The sequence below is a fragment of the Dromiciops gliroides genome, chromosome 4, assembly GCF_019393635.1.
Source record: "Dromiciops gliroides isolate mDroGli1 chromosome 4, mDroGli1.pri, whole genome shotgun sequence".
Taxonomy (NCBI): domain Eukaryota; kingdom Metazoa; phylum Chordata; class Mammalia; order Microbiotheria; family Microbiotheriidae; genus Dromiciops; species Dromiciops gliroides.
This window is the reverse complement of record NC_057864.1, coordinates 229,192,262-229,212,389: the sequence shown is the minus strand read 5'-3', so window position 1 is coordinate 229,212,389 and position 20,128 is coordinate 229,192,262. Positions and strand designations below refer to the sequence as shown.

The following is a 20,128-nucleotide window of genomic DNA, read 5'->3' as shown; positions in this document are numbered from 1 at the left end:
AGAAGACAGGAAGAGACTAAAAATAAGTGATTGAGTGGGGATGACAAAAGGGCAGTCTGTTTAAGGAGATGGGATAGGATGGGATTGTTTGAGTAGGTAGAGAGTGGGATTAGTCTTCATAAGAAGCAAAGCCATCTCATTATATGGGGCAGGGATGAAGGCAGAGATAGTGGCAGAAGGCGTATGAGTGATATAAAAATGGGACTCTCATGGCAAATGGCCTAAATATTTTCTGTAAAATATAAGATATTTCCCAGCTGAGTGAGGGAAGGGGAGCCATAGGAAGTTTGAGAAGAGATAAAAAGGTTTGGAAGAGCCTCTGTGGCGAGTGGTAATAGTGAGTTCATAAGGCAGACATAGGATTGCCTAACAGCAGTGAGGGCCCAGTTGGGATTGTTTGACAGATTTGTAGTGGACCTTATCTGAACAGAACTTTTTCACCCTTTGTTCAGCAGCACATGTATAAAAGGAAAGGTGGAAGATCAGATGGCAAGAGTGATCCAAGGCTAAAGATTGGCAGGGTGCATTTGGCCAGATAATAAGGAAGCTAAGGATTCAAGAGGAGGAAAGTATAGAGTTGAATCTGTTTACCAAGGAATCAAGATGGAGAAGAAAAAAAAAAAGAGAGTGACTAGTGCAAGGGAGATGTCATTTGGTAGAGCACTGAAGTTTTTGAGGTCATAATGGGGATGAAGAGTAGAGTTTTATAAAGGAAGACAGTGGGAAAGGTAAGAGAATTTGGGAATTCCTGAATGTGCTGGTGGCATTTCTGGATGATAGTAAGATTAAAGGTATAATAATCTTTGTGGTTGAGGTAGGGTAGAGGAATAGGTTATGGGAAGTTGAGTAGATTGAGAAACTGAATGATTAGAGTGAGAATCATTGTGTACTCTATGTTTAAGTCCCCTAATTTAAGGGCAAGGAGTTGGGGAAAAAAGCGATCCAAGTATTGCACTCTTTATTAAGAACAGTAGTTGTTAATACTCTTCAGTTGTTTATGAAAACTGTTCTTTTACCATTTACCTTTTGGGCAGTAGTATACACACACACATACACACATGCAGAGCAGCATGGCATAGTAGATAGAGATTTGGCTTTGAAGTCACAAAGATCTGGGTTTAGGCCTCTTCTCTGAGACATACTGAATAATTCTTAGCAATTTGGTTAACCTTTATGTAATCTAGGCAGAAACTGCCAACTAGTTTCTTCGTTTTAGATCCTTAAAACATCACAGGTCCAGTCCCTGCCACTATACCTAGTCTCGTGTGTGTGTGTGTGTGTGTGTGTGTGTGTGTGTGTGTGTGTGTGTGTTTTAAGGTAAAGGTACAAAATAACCCTGTTTAGCATTCAAAGCCCTTGATAACCTAGCCCACTCCTACTTTTCAACTCTTCTTACTGCTTACTCCCCAATATGTATTCTTTGATCCAGTGACACTAATTGCCTGGCTATTTTCTGAACAATACACTCCATTTCTCAGCTCAAGGTCTTCTCTCTGTTGCCCCTGTCTGTAGTGCTCTCCTTCCTCCCCTCTAACTACTGACCTCCCTGGCTTCCTTTAAGCCCTACCTCCTACAGGAATCCTTCTCCAACCCCTCTTAATTTCAGTGGCTTCTTTCTGTTAATTATTTCCTATTTATCCTGCAGATAGCTTGCTTTGTATATATTTGTTTGCATGTTGTCTCCCCCATTCAATTCTAAGTTCCTTAAGGACAGGGACTGTCTTTTGCATCTTTTTGTTTCCTTAGTGCTTAACACCCTGCCTAGCACTTAGTAGATGCTTAATAAATATTTTTTGAATCAATGAATTTACAAAGATTTTTGCCCTTTCTATTTCTTTCCTTCCCTCAGCTTTTTTTTGTTTTTTTGTTTTTGTTTTTATTTGGTTTTTTGCAGGGCAATTGGGGTTAAGTGACTTGCCCAGGGTCACACAGCTAGTAAGTGTCAAGTGTCTGAGGCCGGATTTGAACTCAGGAACTCCTGAATCCAGAGCCAGTGGTTTATCCACTGTGCCACCTAGCCACCCCCTTTCCCTCAGTTTTGTTCATGGAAAAGCTTTTGTATTTCATTTAATTGAAATGATCTGTTTTACATTTTGTGACTGCCTCTATCCTTTGTTTGGCTAATAATTTATCTCCTAACTATAGCTGGGAAAAGGTACCATTTCTTATTCTCTTCTAATTTAATTTTTTATTATTATTATTATTTTTTAGTGAGGCAATTGGGGTTAAGTGACTTGCCCAAGGTCACACAGCTAATAAGTGTTAAGTGTCTGAGGTCAGATTTGAACTCAGGTACTCCTGACTTCAGGGCCGGTGCTCTATCCACTGCGCCACCTAGCTGCCCCTCTTATTCTCTTCTAATTATTTAGGGTATGAGTTTTAGTTTTCAAGAGCCATAGATTTTTATATTTGAAAAGAACCTTAGAAATTGTCTAGTCCAATTTCCCTATTTTTCAGGTGAGGAAACTGAAGCCCAAGAAGAGGAAATGACTTACCCAAGGTCAGACAGGTCATAAACAACAGAGATGGAATTTGAACCCAAGTTCTGTGTCCAGAGCCAGTGCTCTTCCCACTGTATCATAGGATTACATAGTAATTAAGTGACAGTAACAAAACCTGAAGAATGGAACCCAAATCTTTTGCCTCTTCTAGAATCTAGTGCTCTTTCAGCTAAAGTAGTCCTTATAGGAAAGGTTTTATCTCAAAGAACATAAATAAGCAAAAGAAAAAAAGCAAAGGAATGAACTTATAAAACAGTTTAAAAATTAGGAAATCAACAAATAAACATAAAATAAGCACAAAAAAGAATTAGATAAATTGGAAAACAAAGACAATAGAAATGACAAAAACTAAAAGTTGTTTTTTTGAAAATTCTAACAAAAATCAGAAACCTCCTCCTGCTGCTGCCCCTCCCTTTCCCACTCTCCATCTCTGCCACCATGACCTTGCCCCCTTCACACTTTATTTCCCAAACATTTCTGCACTGCCACTGAAAAGGAAGACTAATGGTTTTTTAGCTGCTGCCCAAGCCAGGGTTTCTCCCCACCCCTTTTATGCCAATGTGATGATGACAGGATGGGCACAGAGGCTGAATTGTGGGCCTATGACCCCCATTGAGGCTATACCTAGGATTAAGCAGTCAGACCCGAAATTGTAGTTCTATATGGAAGAATCCTAGAAATCTCTGGACAGGTTCCTGAAATTGTTTCAGCATTTGGAATTTTTTTTAAATTTTTTTTTTTAGGCAATTGGGGTTAAGTGATTTGCCCAGAGTCACACAGCTAGTAAGTGTTAAGTGTCTGAGGCCGGATTTGAACTCAGGTCCTCCTGATTCCAGGGCTGGTGCTCTATCCACTGCGCCACCTAGCTGCCCCTAAGATATTTGTTTTTGTTTTTATTTTGGTGAGGCAATTGGGGTTATGTGACTTGCCCAGGGTCACACAGCTAGTATGTGTTAAGTGTCTGAGGTCAGATTTGAACTCAGGTCCTCCTGAATCCAGGGCCGTGCTCTATCCACTGCACCACCTAGCTGCCAGGATTTGGAATTTGATATTTTGGTGAATGAAATCTCATCTCTTTCCCTGGATACATAGATTCTGAAGGAGTGAGGCCTGCAGTCCCATTTGCTTTTTCATCATTATGTCTGCTCTATATTCAGTGAAATGAATACCTTGAGTTCAGATTGTTATCACAGATGCAGAAGATGGGTTTTCTTAACAAAATCTGAATGCAGCTTTCTAAGTTCCCATCAGTCTGGAGAATCTAGTCCCTGGGAAAAAGGTACTACTACAAAGAAATAAGATGGCCTGATACTCAGTGTTAGCTTCATGTATGAGAACATTAAACCATACATGAAGGTTTTGTAATAATGCCTGTGATATTTGTGCTAAAGTGGTAGGAAACTAGTCTCAGAGTTCTTTAAGGCAGCCTTAAAGGAAATGAGCACGGAAGTGCCCTAGGCCATCATGATTGCAGATGATATTGTGAATGATATAGGAGAAGCCCTGGGCTGCAAAATGAGAGCACTGTAGGTGGGCTCAGAAAAAGTCAGGCCACCTTGAGGCCAATGGCTATGTGAATGACCTGATTAACATTGTGGTATGCCAATAAAGTGACCTGAGCCTGCCAGGACCCCAGAATTTCTCAGGGTTCCCCATTCAATTAGTGAACCCCTCCCCAGAAAAACCCCAAGCAAGACCTTCTCCCTCACAACATAGCTCCAGACATCCAGAGCTCCCTACTCTTTAAGAAAACAAGCTTAGATGCTGACTTATGAAAAGAAAAGGGACAACAAATCCAAGGTTTGAATTTCCCCTTCTTCATAATATTGGAAACAATCATGCTTTGTCTATGAATATAGATGGGACAGTAAAGAGATTGCCATTTCTCTCTGATAGGTTTTGGATTGGTGTGCCCTAGGATAACCTTATGGTCTCTGATAGACTTCTCTGGAAGCTATCCTTTAGGATACCACAGTGAGCCACCTATATAGCCACCATCCTAATAGCTGCCCTGCAATTCAGGCCTAACAGAGATCATTAGTAATTTCACCTCAAAGTTTATAGGCCTGGACTACTTCTATTGCCCATAGTCAGTAAAAAGAACCCCGTAAACCCTGGGAGGACCCTCCTTTATTATAAGATGCCCCACTGGTTGTCTCCCCCCGTTTTCACACCATCCTGTAATCGTGACAGAGGGCAGGGGTTAGGCGGAATTTCCCTTCAAGACTCACAGGGTCTTTGAAGTATTCCCTGACCATAACTTTGGGGATTTCTCATTTTCTAGGACACTATTCATTGGTTCTGGCGGGGTGGGGGGTGGGGGGCGGTGCACAGCTACTCTCCTTTCTACTCCATAGTTTAACTCAACTAGAGGCTGAGGAACATCCATGTATGTGTTGAACAGACATGAATATCTGCAGACTTTCTTAGTGTTTCTGAGGCCCACTTTAGGATTAGGCTGGCTTAGCTTTCAAGGTGGCTAAGAGGAGGAGTCCTGTCAATTGCCATACTTCCTGAGAAATTTCTGGACACCCTGCCCCTCCTGACTAAACAAGCTCCCTTGGGGGCTTGCAAATAATTCCATTTGTGTGTCTCGATATAAAATATCTAAAATGATACTTAGCTACTTTTGTAGGATCAATTATTTTTGGTTAAAAGTATATATCTTTGGGGTAGCTAGGTGGTTCAGTGGATAAAGCACTGGCCCTGGATTCAGGAGGACCTGAGTTCAAATCCAGCCTCAAACACTTGACACTTACTAACTATGTGACCCTGGGTACGTCATTTAACCCTCATTGCCCCCCCCCCCCAAAGTGTATATCTTTTGGAGTATGGTATTCCAAGATCTCTCATTTTTAGTAGAATCTATCAGGTCTTGTGTGATATTGACAGAAGGTCTTTGGTATGTGAACTCCTTAATCAATGTTTGCAATATTTTTTTTTCTTTTGGCCTGAAACCTCTGGAGTTTGGATGTGATGTTTCTGAGAGTTTTCATTTGGAGGCTTTTGATAGGGGAGCTTTTTGCCATATCTTTCCAGGGTCTAGGCCTACTTAGCAGTGTTTTCTCACTCCCCTTCCAGCATCTTTTATGTGTTGTTTCCCCATTAGAATGTAAGTACCTTAAAGTCAGGGACTATCTTGCTTGCTTGTGTTCTGGATTTTGTCTGTGGCATTCCTTGGACTTTTCCTTTTAGGAAGTGGATTCTTTCTCTTTTCACTTTGTTTGGCCTTTGATTTTCAAAGATCTAAGCAATTTTTTATGACTTTTTTCTTTTCTTTTCTTTTCTTTTTAGAGGCAATTGGGGTTAAGTGACCTGCCCAGGGTCACACAAATCTGAGGCCAGATTTGAACTTAAGTTCTCCTGACTCCCAGGCTAGTGCTCATTCACAGTGTCACCTAGCTGCCCCTCTTTTAACAATTTCTTCTAGATTTTTTTTTGGGGGGGGGTAAGGCAATTGGGGTTAAGTGACTTGCCCAGGGTTACACAGCCAGTAAGTGTTAAGTGTCTGAGGCCGGATTTGAACTCAGGTACTCCTGAATCCAGGGCTGGTGCTTTATCCACTGTGCCACCTAACTGCCCCTCTTTTAACAATTTCTTCTAGATTTTTTTTTGGGGGGGGGTAAGGCAATTGGGGTTAAGTGACTTGCCCAGGGTTACACAGCCAGTAAGTGTTAAGTGTCTGAGGCCGGATTTGAACTCAGGTACTCCTGAATCCAGGGCTGGTGCTTTATCCACTGTGCCACCTAACTGCCCCTCTTTTAACAATTTCTTGAAACATAATGTTCATGCTTTTTAGTTTTTTTAAATCATGGTTTTCAGATAGTCTGGTAATTTTAAAATTATTTATCCTTTCTTGCAAGTTAGTTGTTTTTAATTCCTTATATTTTCTTCTATTGCTTCAATCTTTTGATTTTGTTCTAATATTTCTTATTGTCTTAGGGACTCATGAATTTATGTTTGTCCATTCTAAATTTCAAGGAGCCTGTTTCTTGGGTAAATTTTACTACTTTCCATTCTAAGCCATTTATTCTCCCTCAAATTATTTCCTCCAGAGCTTATACTTTATTTTTATTTTTTTTACCTCTGGCCTTCATTTCTTTCTATTAATCACTAAGTTCTTGTCAAAATTTTATTTTCTGAGTCTCCGCTTACAATTGTTGTGATTTACTTTCTTCTTCTACGTTGGTTTGTCTTTGGATTTATAATTTTTTATAGTGGCCAGTATCTTCTTCTGTTAACTCATCAGTGTCTTTTTTCCTGAACTAAAACTTTATATTTATCCTCCAAAGCCTCATGAATATGCTTTTAATGGAGACCATTAATGGAATGTTAAGACTTTCATGCAGACATAAAAATCAAGAGAAATTTAGAAATTTATTGGAAGAGCAGTTGTGTCTCTTGCTGGGCTTTTGGTTCACACAGCTTACTTTTGACCTGGGTCATTTGGGATCTTGCACTGACTTCCATCTCCTCAGTTGTGTTGATGCTAAAAGGCATGTAGATTTTAGATATGTATTGATCTTTGAGGTTCAGAGCCTAAAAATTCAGTGACTTCTGTGGTGTCTCAGAGTACATAGGTATCTGCTGTCTGGGTCTGAGTGTGGCCATGCCTGGGCTGAATGCTGATGCTCCCAATTACTTCCAAGGCTCATGCTATGGGTTTCTCACCACCCTGGACCTTACTTGTGGGAGACCTTCATTCTTGCTGCTTCTAGAGACTATATGTGTTTCTGTCCTGGCACTAGCTTTTCTAGTGGGTCACTTTTCCTATAGCCCAAGGGTTTCTGGCTGATTTTTTCTTTGTACAATTTTAGTTTCTTGATCATAATTCAGTTTCATGCAATTTGGGGGTTTCTGATGAAGGTGGAGGAGCTAGACTGTCTACATCTATGCAGGCTTATCCAGAAGCATGCAGTTTTCTAATTGGTATCCTACAATCAGATATATTTCCAAACTAGGGATAGGACAGGGGTTTTTTCTTTGTTTTGTTTTGTTTTTTAAGTGAAAAAATGATTTCAGTTTGCACTTGGAATTCAGTTTTCTCTGGACGTGGATAGCATTTTTCATCATCAGTCCTTTGAAATTATCTTACATCATTGTATTGATGAAAGTAGCTAAGTCTTTTATGTCATTGTTACAGTATTGCTGCCACTGTGTACAGTGATCTGCTCATTTCACTCTGCATCAGTTCATATAGGTCTCCCCAGGTTTTTTCTGAAACCATCTCCCTCATCCTTTCTTTTAGCAAAATCATATTCTTTCACAATCATATACCATCATTTCTTCAGCCATTTCCCACTTGATAGCCATCCCCTCTATTTCCAATTTCTTGCCACTACAAAAAGAGTTGCTATAATTTTTTTGTACATGTATTTTCTCTTCTTTGATATATTTGACTATTGGGGGGGCGGTGAGGCAATTGGGGTTAAGTGACTTGCCCAGGGTCACACAGCTAGTAAGTGTGTCTGAGGCTGGATTTGAACTCAGGTCCTCCTGACTCCAGGGCCCGTGCTTTATTCACTGTGCCACCTAGCTGCCCCTCTTTGATATATTTGAAATACAGAACAGGGGGTTTTAATTAGAAGTCTGTGGATAGCTTTCAGGGCTTCCATAAATGTGAAGAAAGTTCAAATTTTATTTCAGTGTAATTGTTTTTAATTCTCATATTAAGTACTTAATGCATTTAAAAACTTTATTCTGAGGAGTCCATAAGTCTTACCAGAGGGATTGATGATATAACACAGTTTAAGAATCCCTGGACTAGGGGGTGGATTGTTAATCAAACAAAAAATTAGAAGTAATCACAAAAGATAAAAGAGATTATTTCAGTCTGCTTTCTAACCTCATCATTTCATTGAAACTGCCCTTTCCAAAATATCCAATGATCTTTTAGTTGTCTAATTTTTCTCTATTCTCATCTTTCTAGACCTCTCTGAAGCACCTGATACTGTTGAACCCCCTCACATGGTATTCTGTCTTCTACATTTTGTGGCACTGCTCTCTCCCCATTCTATTATTTCCAGCTGTTCTTTCTCAGTATTTTTTACTTTCATGTCATACTCCCTAACCATGGGTGTCCCCCAAGGCTCTGTCCTGGGCCTTCTTTTTTTGCTCTAGACCATCTCACTTCGTGTTTTCATCAGCACCTCTGTGTGTAATTACCATCTCTATGTAGATGATTCCCAGATATTTATATCCAGCCCTAGTCTTTCTCCTGAACTACAGTCATGCATTACTTTTTGAACATCTTGAACTGGATCTAAAACTCGACATACCCAAAACAAAACATTAACCTTTTCTTCTAAATATCCTCCTTACTGTTAGGCACGATTCTAAAGGTAGCGTTCTCTTAGTTCAAGTTTGATGTTGGGATGAAATAAGGAACTTGTGAGTCACTGAACATTTTGACAGAGGAGGAGGTTTACTTTGCTCTAGAACATAGCAAGGAAGTACAACAAGGATACAGCAGCACTTGGCTCCTTGGACACAGCCCCCCTTGTTTCCATCTGGAAATGTCCAGTTGGGCAGTCATTAGGCACTCATCAGGTCATAGGAACTTGTTTGGTCTCAGGTACCCACTAAGTCTGAGAGGCCCTTAGCCCACCCGAGGAAGCTGCATCAGAGAAACTAGAGCCAATCAGGTTTCATGAGGGGAGGAAGCTTCACCAGGGAAGCCTCAGAAGGAAAGAAGGTAGAAGAGGAAGTCATATAGGGGCTGTGTGTGAGGTGAAAGTTGGGTTGCTTGCTACAAGGGAAGTTGCATCAGAAATGCCTTCCGGCCCCAAGGGTATTGTCATCCCTTCCATCACCCTCAGTCATTCTTATCTACTCACACTCACCCCACATGTCCAGTCCAGTACCAAATCTTATAGTTTCCACCTTCACAAACATCTCACACGCCTACTTCTTTCTGCTCACACAATCTCCACACTGGTTTAGGCATTCATCACCTCTCACCTGGATTACTGCTTTTCCAACTGGTTCCCTTGCCTCAAGTCTCTGACCACTCCAGTCTATTCTCCACTCAGTTGCCAAGTAGATTTTCCAAAATTTAGGTCTGACAACATCATCTGCCACACCCACCCCACTGCCTTACTCAGCAAACTTCAGTGTTTCCCTCTTCCACCCAAGATCAAATATAAAGTCCTCTTTGGCATTTAAAGCTCTCACAGTCTTTCTCTCTTCCCCAACTCCTGCTTTCATATTGGTGGACTGCTGTCACCCTCTTTCCACCTTTCCAATCTTCTTATACCTTCCATTCCATCTTGCATGTATAATGAATGTGATCCAGTGACACTGCCTTCCTTGCTATTCCTGGAACAAAGTACTCTATCCCCCAACTCCATTTATTTTCACTGTCTGTCTCCTATTCCTGGAATGTTCTTCTTCCTCATCTTTATCTCCTGGCTTCCTATAAGTCCTATCCAAAAATCCCACTTTCTCCAGGAAGCCTTTCTTGATTCTTCTTAATTTTAGTGCCTCCCTTTTCTTGAGTATTTCAAACATACTTTTTACAAATACCGGCCCTAGATTCAGGAGGACCTGAGTTCAAATTTGGCCTCAGACACTTGACACTTACTAGCTGTGTGACCCTGGGCAAGTCACTTAACCCCCATTGCCTGCCAAAAAAAAAAAACACCAAAAAAAATTTTTTTTGAATTATCATAGACCTTTTTAGCCTGTAAAATATTGCAGTGATCACTGACTTTAGTTTTATAAGGCCACCCTATCTTTATAACACCATTTTTTTAAGAGCCCAGCATTTGAAGAGTGGTAATATAGTTTAAATATAATGTGGTAAATTCGAAGAGTGGTAAATAGGTTAAATACAGCATTTCCCTGGTGATAAGGGACATTAACATTGTAACAATGCTGCTTAGTACCAACATAGTTTCAGATGCCAAGCATCCTTGAGTTCTCTAGCATTTGCTATGACTTAAGAGAAATACTAATTTTGAAGATATTTACATAGCTAAACTTTTGGCTGAGGTAATTGTACTTCTCAAATGAGAATAGAGTCATGTCAGCAGAGTAGAGTATACTGGCCAGTTTATTTCATAAAATGACATCTGAAACTATCAGTGGAGAATGGAGGTAAGATGGCCAAGTACAGGCTGAACTCCCTCAACATTCTCCTTCAAACAACTTTAAAATAATGCTTCATACCAAATTTTGTAGTAGAAGCAACAAAAGGTCAAGAGTGAGATGTTTTGCCAGCCTGTGAAAACTTAGGAGGTTGGAAGGAGATGTCTGTGACACTGAGGTAGAGGCCTGTTTAGAGCATGTACTTGTGGCAGCACAATGTGACAGGAGTGCCAGCACAGGCCTTGGAGGTGGCAGCAACAGCTTTGGGAGCTCTCAGCTCAGAAATGGTAAGAGGTGGCCCTTTGTTGGCACTAGTGCAGCACTGATTGGCAGCTCTGTTCCCCATAGGCAATTCTAGGTTACAGTTCCAGGGCAGAGAAGAATACTTGTGGTTAGCCACAAGGGAGCAGGGGTCTTGGTCACAGTTCCAAGGCAGAGAGGAAGGTTAGTGCTTGAGGCTACAGGGGAGTAGAGGCCCTTACTAGGCAAAGACCAGAGCACAGACCATGAAAACAGTGACCACACCTCTCCCCATATCATAACACTTTGGAAGCCCCAAAAACTTGCAGACCTCCCCAGAACTAGCTTTTTAAAATAGCAGCACAAAAAAGCCTAAAGCTTGGCAGTGCCTCCCTACCCCCAGCTAAAGAGAGCCCAACTTTAACATAAGGTTTAAAATCAAGAAATTGGCTGGAAAAATGAGCAAACAACCAAAAAAGAAGAAGAAGAAGAAGATGAACCTGACCATAAAAAGGTACTATGGTAACAGGGAAGCTCAAAACACAAATAGAAGACAACAATGTGAAAACAGCTACAAGAAAAGCTTTTTTTAAAAAATGTAAATTGAGGGGCAGCTAGGTGGCTCAGTGGATAAAACACTGGCCCTGGATTCAGGAGGACCTGAGTTCAAATCCGGTCTCAGACACTTGACACTTACTACCTGTGTGACCCTGGACAAGTCACTTAACCCCCATTGGCCCACCCCACCCCCCAAAATGTAAATTGGATACAAGCTCAACAAGAATTCCTGGAAAAGTTAGAGAAAGAGATGAGTGGTATAAAGGAAAAATTGGAAAAAGAAATGAGAATGATGCAAGAGAAATATAGAAAGAGAGTCAATAGGTTGACAAAGGAGGCACAAAAAATACTGAAAACAGGATAAAAAGAAAGTTTACCTGAAGAAAATAGGATGGAAGGAATATACAGTAATAAATAATAATAAGTAGACCTAAAGAAAAGAGATAATCAGGGAAACTACATTTTTCTAAAAGGTACCTTTGAAATAATATCAAAAATTTCTTCCATTACCCATCTAATTCAGCCCATATTAGCTTAGACTGAAATTTTCATTTTAAAATGTTCAAAATTTAGTTTCTGTTAAACATACTGGCAGAATGTCTCAAAGGGAAGATTCAAAGATATTTAAGATCCCACACAAACATGACTACTCTAGGCTCATATAAATGTCATTTCAGGGCTCAGTTTATTGCATTATGAATCATGATTGCTTGAGTATATGACAGTGCTGCCATTACCTTTCCAAGTACTTTAGACTCACATCCCCAAAATATCTGCCAGTCAGCCACCCTTTATGGATCTTTTTTCTCTAGTAATCTCTCCACCTGATTCTCACTAATAGTTTCTCATTTTAAAAAATAAATTTCCTCTCACATGTCTGGAATTCTCTCCCTTCAGCTATCATATGTCATATGAAAAAATGCTCTAAATCACTTTTAGAGAAATGTACATTAAAACAACTCTGTGATACCACCTCACATTTATCAGAAATGACAAATGCTGGAGGGCATTGAAACCATGAAGTCACATTAGCATCAACCTATCTTCCTAGACTGATTTCCTCATACTCCCTTTCATACTAGATTCACTGCCTTTTATTTTCTATATCCTTGCCTTAGCACAGACTGTCCTCACGCCTGGAATATACTCCTTCCTCACCTCTATGTCTTCGAATCCCTTGTGCTATTACAATAGACTTCTTATTAGTCTCCCTGTCTCAAATCTTTTGCCCCTCAAATCCATCCTCCACTCAGTCTCTAAAGTGATATTCCTGAAGCCAAAGGCTGACCTTGTCTCCCCTTACACTCAATAAACTCCAGTAGTTCCCATTTACCTCTAGAATCAAGTATAAAATCATTGTTTGCCACTTAAGGTTTGTTGTGGTCTGTCCCCTTTCTAGCTTTTTCCTATCTCCTTACACTTTATTCTATTTCATGTATACTTTAATCTAGCTATATTTTCCTACTTGCTGTTGCTTTCACAACATTTTCTCTCCCATATCTGTGTGTGATCTCTGTAATTTTTAAACTGTCACGTGTCTGGAATTCTCTCCCTCCTCAGATTCAACTCTGATTTTCCCTGATATTCGTCAAAATTCAGCTCAAATCCTACCTTCTGTTAAGAGCTAATTCTGTTAAGACCTAATTCCCAAAGATGTCAGTGCCTTCACCTCTAAGATTACCTCCCATCTACTCTTTTTTTTTTTTTTAAGTGAGGCAATTGGGGTTAAGTGACTTGCTCAGGGTCACACAGCTAATAAGTGTTAAGTGTCTGAGGCCGGATTTGAACTCAGGTACTCCTGACTCCAGGGCCGGTGCTCTATCCACTGCGCCACCTAGCTGCCCCCCATCTACTCTTTATACATTGTGTGTTTCTAGATATTTACATGTTGGTTATCCTTTAGAATATGAACTCCCTTAGAGTAGGGACTATTTTTATTTATAGTGTATATATATAGCACAGTACCTGCTTTGATGTTTCTATTACATAGAATATTGCATTCATTTTTGCACCTGTTGCAAGGTAACTTTGTTTCTTTTATCACACTAGAGATGTATAAAGTATCATTTTTCATTATATTTCATTTTAGCATTATAGATAATGTTTCACTGGTCCAGTCAAACATAGGAGGGACATTGAAGGGGCACTTAGTGATTTCAATATTTGGCCAACTGCCAAATAGGAAATAGTAGTATTATATTTATCACCAGCCCTCTTACTAAATTAACCTACTTAGAATTTCAATTATACTTTATATTTATTCTTTATTAAATTGATTAGCTGTTTAGCTTCTTTTGAGATATTGTGAGGTAGTAATTTTATTTTCATTTGTTTTAATTTAAGAGGGAAAGTGATATAAAAACATATTGTGCCTAACTTCTGGCAAAAATGTAGTTGTTCACTAATGCATGTTTTCACTTTATAATAATGAATGCTCTTGTTTGATTGGTGGAGCGGTAAGAAAAGAGAGGTTGAAGTTTCCCTTTACAAAAAAAATAAAGCCAACAAAAATATTGAATTTAATGCTATCCTGTATGACTTCTGGTAGGTAAGGGAAGAAGCCTTAAGATTTTCACAATGTTAGTTATCCTCATTTTCAGAAGATTTAGGGATATAAGAAAGATGTTAAAGTAGGTGGAAGGAGGGAGTAGTAGGAAGGAAGGAGGGAAAGGAATTGAAACAAAATGAAGTGATACTGTATGCCAGGGACTGTATTAAGCACTTTACAGGCATAACCTTATTTGCTTCTCATAAAAACCATGGGAGGTAGGTGGTATTATTATCCCTATATTCTGTTGAGGAAACAGAAAGAAGTTAAGTGACTCACCCAGGGACTAGTTAGTGTCTGAGGCTGCATTTGAACTCAGGTCTTCTTCCTAACTTCAGGTAAGGTGCTCTGTTCTTTTTGGGGTTTTTGTTTTGTTTTAATTTTGTAAGAACCTTTGATTTGCCACTTGGTGAGTCAACTTAATGCAGATCTGTACCTGTTCCTCAACTTATCCTTATAGAGTTAGTTGCCTGAAGTACTGAGAGGTTAAATGACTCCCAGGATTAAGTGGCTAGTATGGTACTTGACCCTCTGATGCTACTCTGTCTACCATGCCACATTGCCTCTCGAAAGATGTACTTAATGAGCTATGTGTCTTTGAGCATTTATTTTAAAAGACATATACATTTCATGACTGCATTATAATTTTGAATGTTCATTAATTTGTCTAATTCACATTTTCATTCCCTTTTTATTTTTATTATTTTGGTGAGGCAATTGGGTTAAGTGACTTGCCCAGGGTCACACAGCTAGTAAGTATCGAGTGTCTGAGGTCACATTTGAACTCAGATCCTCCTGACTGCAGGACCAGTGCTCTATCCACTGTGCCACCTAGCTACCCTTTCATTCCTTTTTAAAGGTACAAAACATGCCTATTTTTATTCCAGAAGACATCTATATAACTTTGGTAGTGGTAGCTTTTGTGTATCTCATGACATAATATACTGAACCTTTTTGTATATTTAAAGAAACATGTATATACTAATATTTTTGAGAAATGAACTAAAAAAAACCTTCTTTCTTAACTTTCCCTTAGGTAATGTTGTCTTTAAAAAATGTTTAAATCTTTGTTCAGTTCTCCTTCCAAACAGATACTTATCTTTTTGTTTTTATTTTTCAGATGTACCTTCAGATTTCCTAGCACAAACATCAAGATAACATTCACAGCACTGTCCAATGAGAAGAGGGAAAAACAGGAGGCCCCAGAGTCCCCAGTTAAGCCTGTGCAGCCTCAGATCACTCCCTTAACAATAAACATTCCTGACAACATGGCTCACCTGATCAGCCCTCTGCCTTCTCCCACAGGAACTATCAGGTATACTATAAGACTTCTTTAAAAGTATGTATATAAACAGTCTACAGTGAATATAAAAGCAAAGAAAATTTACTTGCTAAACTCTCACATATTTTAAGTATGATATTTTTTTTGACATTAAAGAATCTGGCTTAACTCACCAATTAAGTTTGTTACATTTTTAAAAAATAAGCCTCAAGACTATTTCAGAAAGATACTAGAAACTGTCTTATTTCTGTTTCTTAGGCTTTGCCTAGAGCACCTAATATATCTTTAGTGTCTTATTAACAATATTTGTAGTACTGAGATATATAGAGAGAAACTACTCCGAACAGTTTTATAGCCAGAACAGAGATGGTAAATTGTTTAATATACCCCACACTCAACTTAGATCATCCTGATTTCATAACATCAGATATCAGTTATAAATGACTTTAAGGGCATCTATTCCAACTTCCTCATTTTGCAGAGATAGAAACTAGTCAAGACATTGTAAATGACATCCTAGAACATAGTAGATACTTGCTTGATAAATACTTATTGATTGATTGATTCTTCGAAGGCCTCAACAGTAATGAGTAGCAGAGCCAGAATTCAAATACTACTCCCCTAATTTCTAGTCCAGTATTCCTTTCATTATATTATATCATCTTCCATTATCAACTATTTTATTACAAATAGGTTTCATTGCCAATTGGGATGTATGTATGTATGTATGTAGTTTGCTTGCTTGCTTGTTTGTTTAAACAAGAGGAACAAATTAAATTTAAATTTAAATATAATAAATTACTCGGGAGGCTGATCTAGCGAAATGGTTTCCAGGCCTTTTTTATCACACAAGCCTATCAGTAAAAAATGTTTGTATATACCCCCAATAGATGTAAGTTTATACACACACACTCTACTATGTACACATACATATACACACACTACTGTACTAATATGTATGTTTAAGAGGATACAGAGGAAATAAACAATATTTTTAAAATAATGATTTTTACTTCATAAATCTTTTTGCTTTAACACATTAATAACCTAGTGGATCAATATTTTAGTCGTTTTTGTGTTGATATTTTATATATATTTAAATGACAATAATGTATTTCATTCTTTTAAAATTTGATTTAACATGTAATACAGTGATTTAAAGGTTTTATAAACAATCTAAATAAGATAGTTGGTTTTAATGACTGTCATAGTTAAAAATACCCAAGGATACTTAGATTCAAATAGGATAAGTATATTGTTGGCTATGACTACTAAACCATGACCACAATAGTCCTTTCCCATTCTCAGTCTCAGACCACTATTATGCAAAGACTTTTGTTGAATTTCAGTAATAAATTGCACTCTTCCCTCAAGTCAGTTATTTAATTTTTGCAAACTACAGGCATACCTTGTTTTGTTGTATTTCACTATTGCACTTTACAGATATGTGTTTTTTACAAACTGAAGGTTTGTTGCAACCCTGTATCGAGCAAGTCTTATTGGCATCATTTTTCTGACAATATGTGCTCATATTGTGTCTCTCTGTCAACTTTTGGTAATTTTCACAATATTTTAGACTCTTTCATTACTATTATATCTGTTGTGGTGAACTGTGATCAGTGATCTTTGATATTACTAATCTAATTATTTTGGAGTGCCGTGAACCGGTCCCATATAACACAGCAAATTTATTCAATCAACATGATTGAATGTTGATTGTTCTGATTTCTCCACTGACTGACCATTCCTCCATCTCTCTCCTTCTCCTCTGGCTTTCCCTATTCCCTGACACACAACAATATTGCAATTAGGCCAATGAAAGGAAGAGTTAATCGATGTGGAATCATTGTTGTCTTATATTAAGAAATTTCCCCAGCCACCCTAACCCTCAGCGGCCATTAACACTGAGGCAAGACCTACCACCAAAAAGATTACAATTCACAGAAGGCCCAATGATGGTTAGCCTTTTTTAGCAATAAAGTATTTTTAATTAAGGTATGTAACTTGGGTTTTTTTAATACATAATACTATTGCTCACTTATAAGACTATAGTAGAGTGTAAACATAACTTTTATATTCACTGGGAAACCAAAAAATTCATGTGATTTGCAATACTCACTTTATTGTGGTAGTCTGAAAGAAAACCCGCAGTATTTCCAAGGTATGCCTGTAATATGAAGTTATTACATTTTGTAATTTTGACGAATGTCTTCAAAGCCCACTAAAATTTTTTAATTTTTAAAAATTTTTAAACAGATTAAAATTGTATTTCCAAATTTTTAAAGGATGAGAATTTTTATAGATGATAAACATATTCAGCAACAAAACCTTAGTTATTAAAGGTATTCCTAATTGTGATGATTTCATATGTCATTAGCTAATAATACCTTAAGGTTCTATATACACTTAGGATGAAGTTTGTTTTTAATGATATTTTATGTACATCCATTTTTCAAATAATATTGATAACTTTGAATTATTTGTTTTATTAAATAAGTCAATCAACAAACATTTATTATGCAGCTACTATGTGTGAGGTATATGGGATACAAATAAAAAATATGAAATACTATTTATTGTATTGTAAAGGACCTATGTTTATAACAAGTGTATATATTAATAATTATAGAACAAATATAAGGAGAATTATAGTAAATACAAAGGAATTAAATGTAACCCTAATTAAATGTAAAAACAAAAAAGCCACTGGCAGTTGAGTTTGGTGTATTAGAAAAGACTTTATGTAGAAAACTGGTATTTAAAGCATATCTCAAAGGAAAAGAGGGATCCCAAAAGTTGGGGTAATGCAGGTATGCTTTCTAGGGATGGTGATGGATGTTTGAATGTCATATTTGAGATGAAGAGAGCAGGCCTGGTACAGGGATGATAGTGATGTCCATTAAGTTTGGAAAAGTACATTGAGCCCAGGATGTAATGAGCTTTAAAAGCTAAATAAAGGAGTTAATGAGGAGTATTCAAGTTGATTGAGTAGGGTAGTGACATAGTCACATTTCTGCTTTTAAGGTAAATCACTATGGCAGCAGTGTATAGATTTTACGAGCATAGGGAGAGATATGAGGTAGGAAGACCAAAAGGAGGTTGTTGCCAGTAATAAGGTGGTAGTTGTGTGTGGAGAGAGAAAGGTTTGGATATAAAAGATATTGTGGAGATAGAAATGGCAAGATTTGGCAGCTCACTGGTTATATAAAGCAAGAAAGAATTCTCATTTGAGGATAATGCCAAGATTATCAAACTGAGTGACAAAAAGGCCTTTGATAGAAAGAGGAAAATTTGGAAGAGTAGAAGATTTGGGCTTTATTTGTTTATTTTTCACATATTGAATTGAGTGGAGGACAGACTTCCAGGGCAGAGCCAAGATGGCAGAGGAAAGACAGTGAGCTCCTGAACTCATGACATGATTGCTCCAAAAAACATCCAAATAACGCCATAGGAAAATGCCCAGAGCAGCAAAACTTACAGAAGAATGTGCTGAAATCATCTTCTAACCAAGAACAGCTCAGAAGGTCAGAAGGAGGAACTGCTGTGCTGATACAGGAGTCGAGCCCAACCCCACAGTCACCCTGACACAGATCCAGTCCCAGGAAGGCCTGATCAGAGAAGGAGACCCCCAGAGCCTCTGAATCAGCTGAAGCGCCAGTGTTGTCTGGAACTAAGCTCACAGTCTGGTGAGTGGGCTGAGCCCTGGGCAGGGGGGAGACTACAGGGGTCTATGCTGGTGCTAAGGCAGAACTTGGATTTTACACCCCTGCTGAGAACCAGGAGGTAGGCTTGAGTAGCAGTGGCCCAGGTGGGGGAGGGGTACACACAAAGCTGGTTGATTAGCAAGTTGGTCTGGAGTCATCTAAGGACCAGGGAACAGGCCTGGCAAGTGAAGAACCTGATTCTCCTTAAATCATACCACCTGGGACTTCTTAAGCTTGGGATACTTACTGCAGCCTGGAAACATTGCCCCACTTTAAGGAGCTAAAAGTCAAGTAAAAGAAAGGCAAGATGAGCTGACAGAGAAAGGTGAGGACCATAGAAAGTTTCTTCAGTAACAAGGAAGACCAAGGGGCACCCTCAGAAGCAGATGTCAACACCAGGGCCCCTATATCTAAAGCTTCCAAGAAAAATATGAATTGGTCTCAGGCCATAGAGGTGCTCAAAAAGGACTTTGAAGATAAAGTTAGAGAGGTAGAGGAAAAAATGGAAAGAGAAATAAGGGTGATACAGGAAAGACATGAGAAAAAAGTCAACAGCTTGAAAAGTCAAATTGGCCAAATAGAAAAGGAGGTACAAAAGCTCTCTGATGAAAATAATTGCCTAAGAATGAGGATTGAACAAATGGAAGCCAGTGACTTTATGAGAAACCAAGACACAATAAAGCAAATCCAAATGAATAAAAAAATAGAGGGCAATGTGAAATATCTTCTGGGAAAAACTGCTGACCTGGAAAATAGGTCCAGGAGAGATAATTTGAAAATTATTGGTCTACCTGAAAATCATGATCAAAGAAAGAGCTTAGACACCATCTTCCAAGATATTCTCAGGGAAAATTGCCCTGAAATTCTAGAAGAAGAAGCTAAAATAGAAATTGAAAGAATCCACTGATCACCTCCAGAAAGAGATCCCAAAAGGAAAACTCCTAGAAATATTATAGCCAAACTCCAGAGCTCTCAGGTCAAGGAGAAAATATTGCAAGATGCCAAAAAGAAAAAATTCAAGTACTGTGGAGCCCCAGTCAGGATAGCACAAGATCTAGCAGCTTCTACATTAAAGGACCAGAGGACATGGAATATGATATTCCAGAGGGCAAAGGAAATGGGATTCCAACCAAGAATCACCTACCCAGCAAAATTCAGTATAATATTTCAGAGGAAAAAATGGGACTTTAATGAAAAAGAAGACTTT

General features: G+C 38.5%; 1 protein-coding gene across 1 annotated transcript in view; it reads left to right on the top strand.

Annotated features, from left to right (window-relative positions):
- The window catches only part of FOXK2 (forkhead box K2), a 131,269-nt gene that overhangs the window by 79,484 nt on the left and 31,657 nt on the right, over positions 1-20,128 (top strand). Inside the window, 1 exon segment of the mRNA XM_044002746.1 lies at positions 15,056-15,250. Coding sequence (XP_043858681.1) covers positions 15,056-15,250 — 195 coding nt within the window.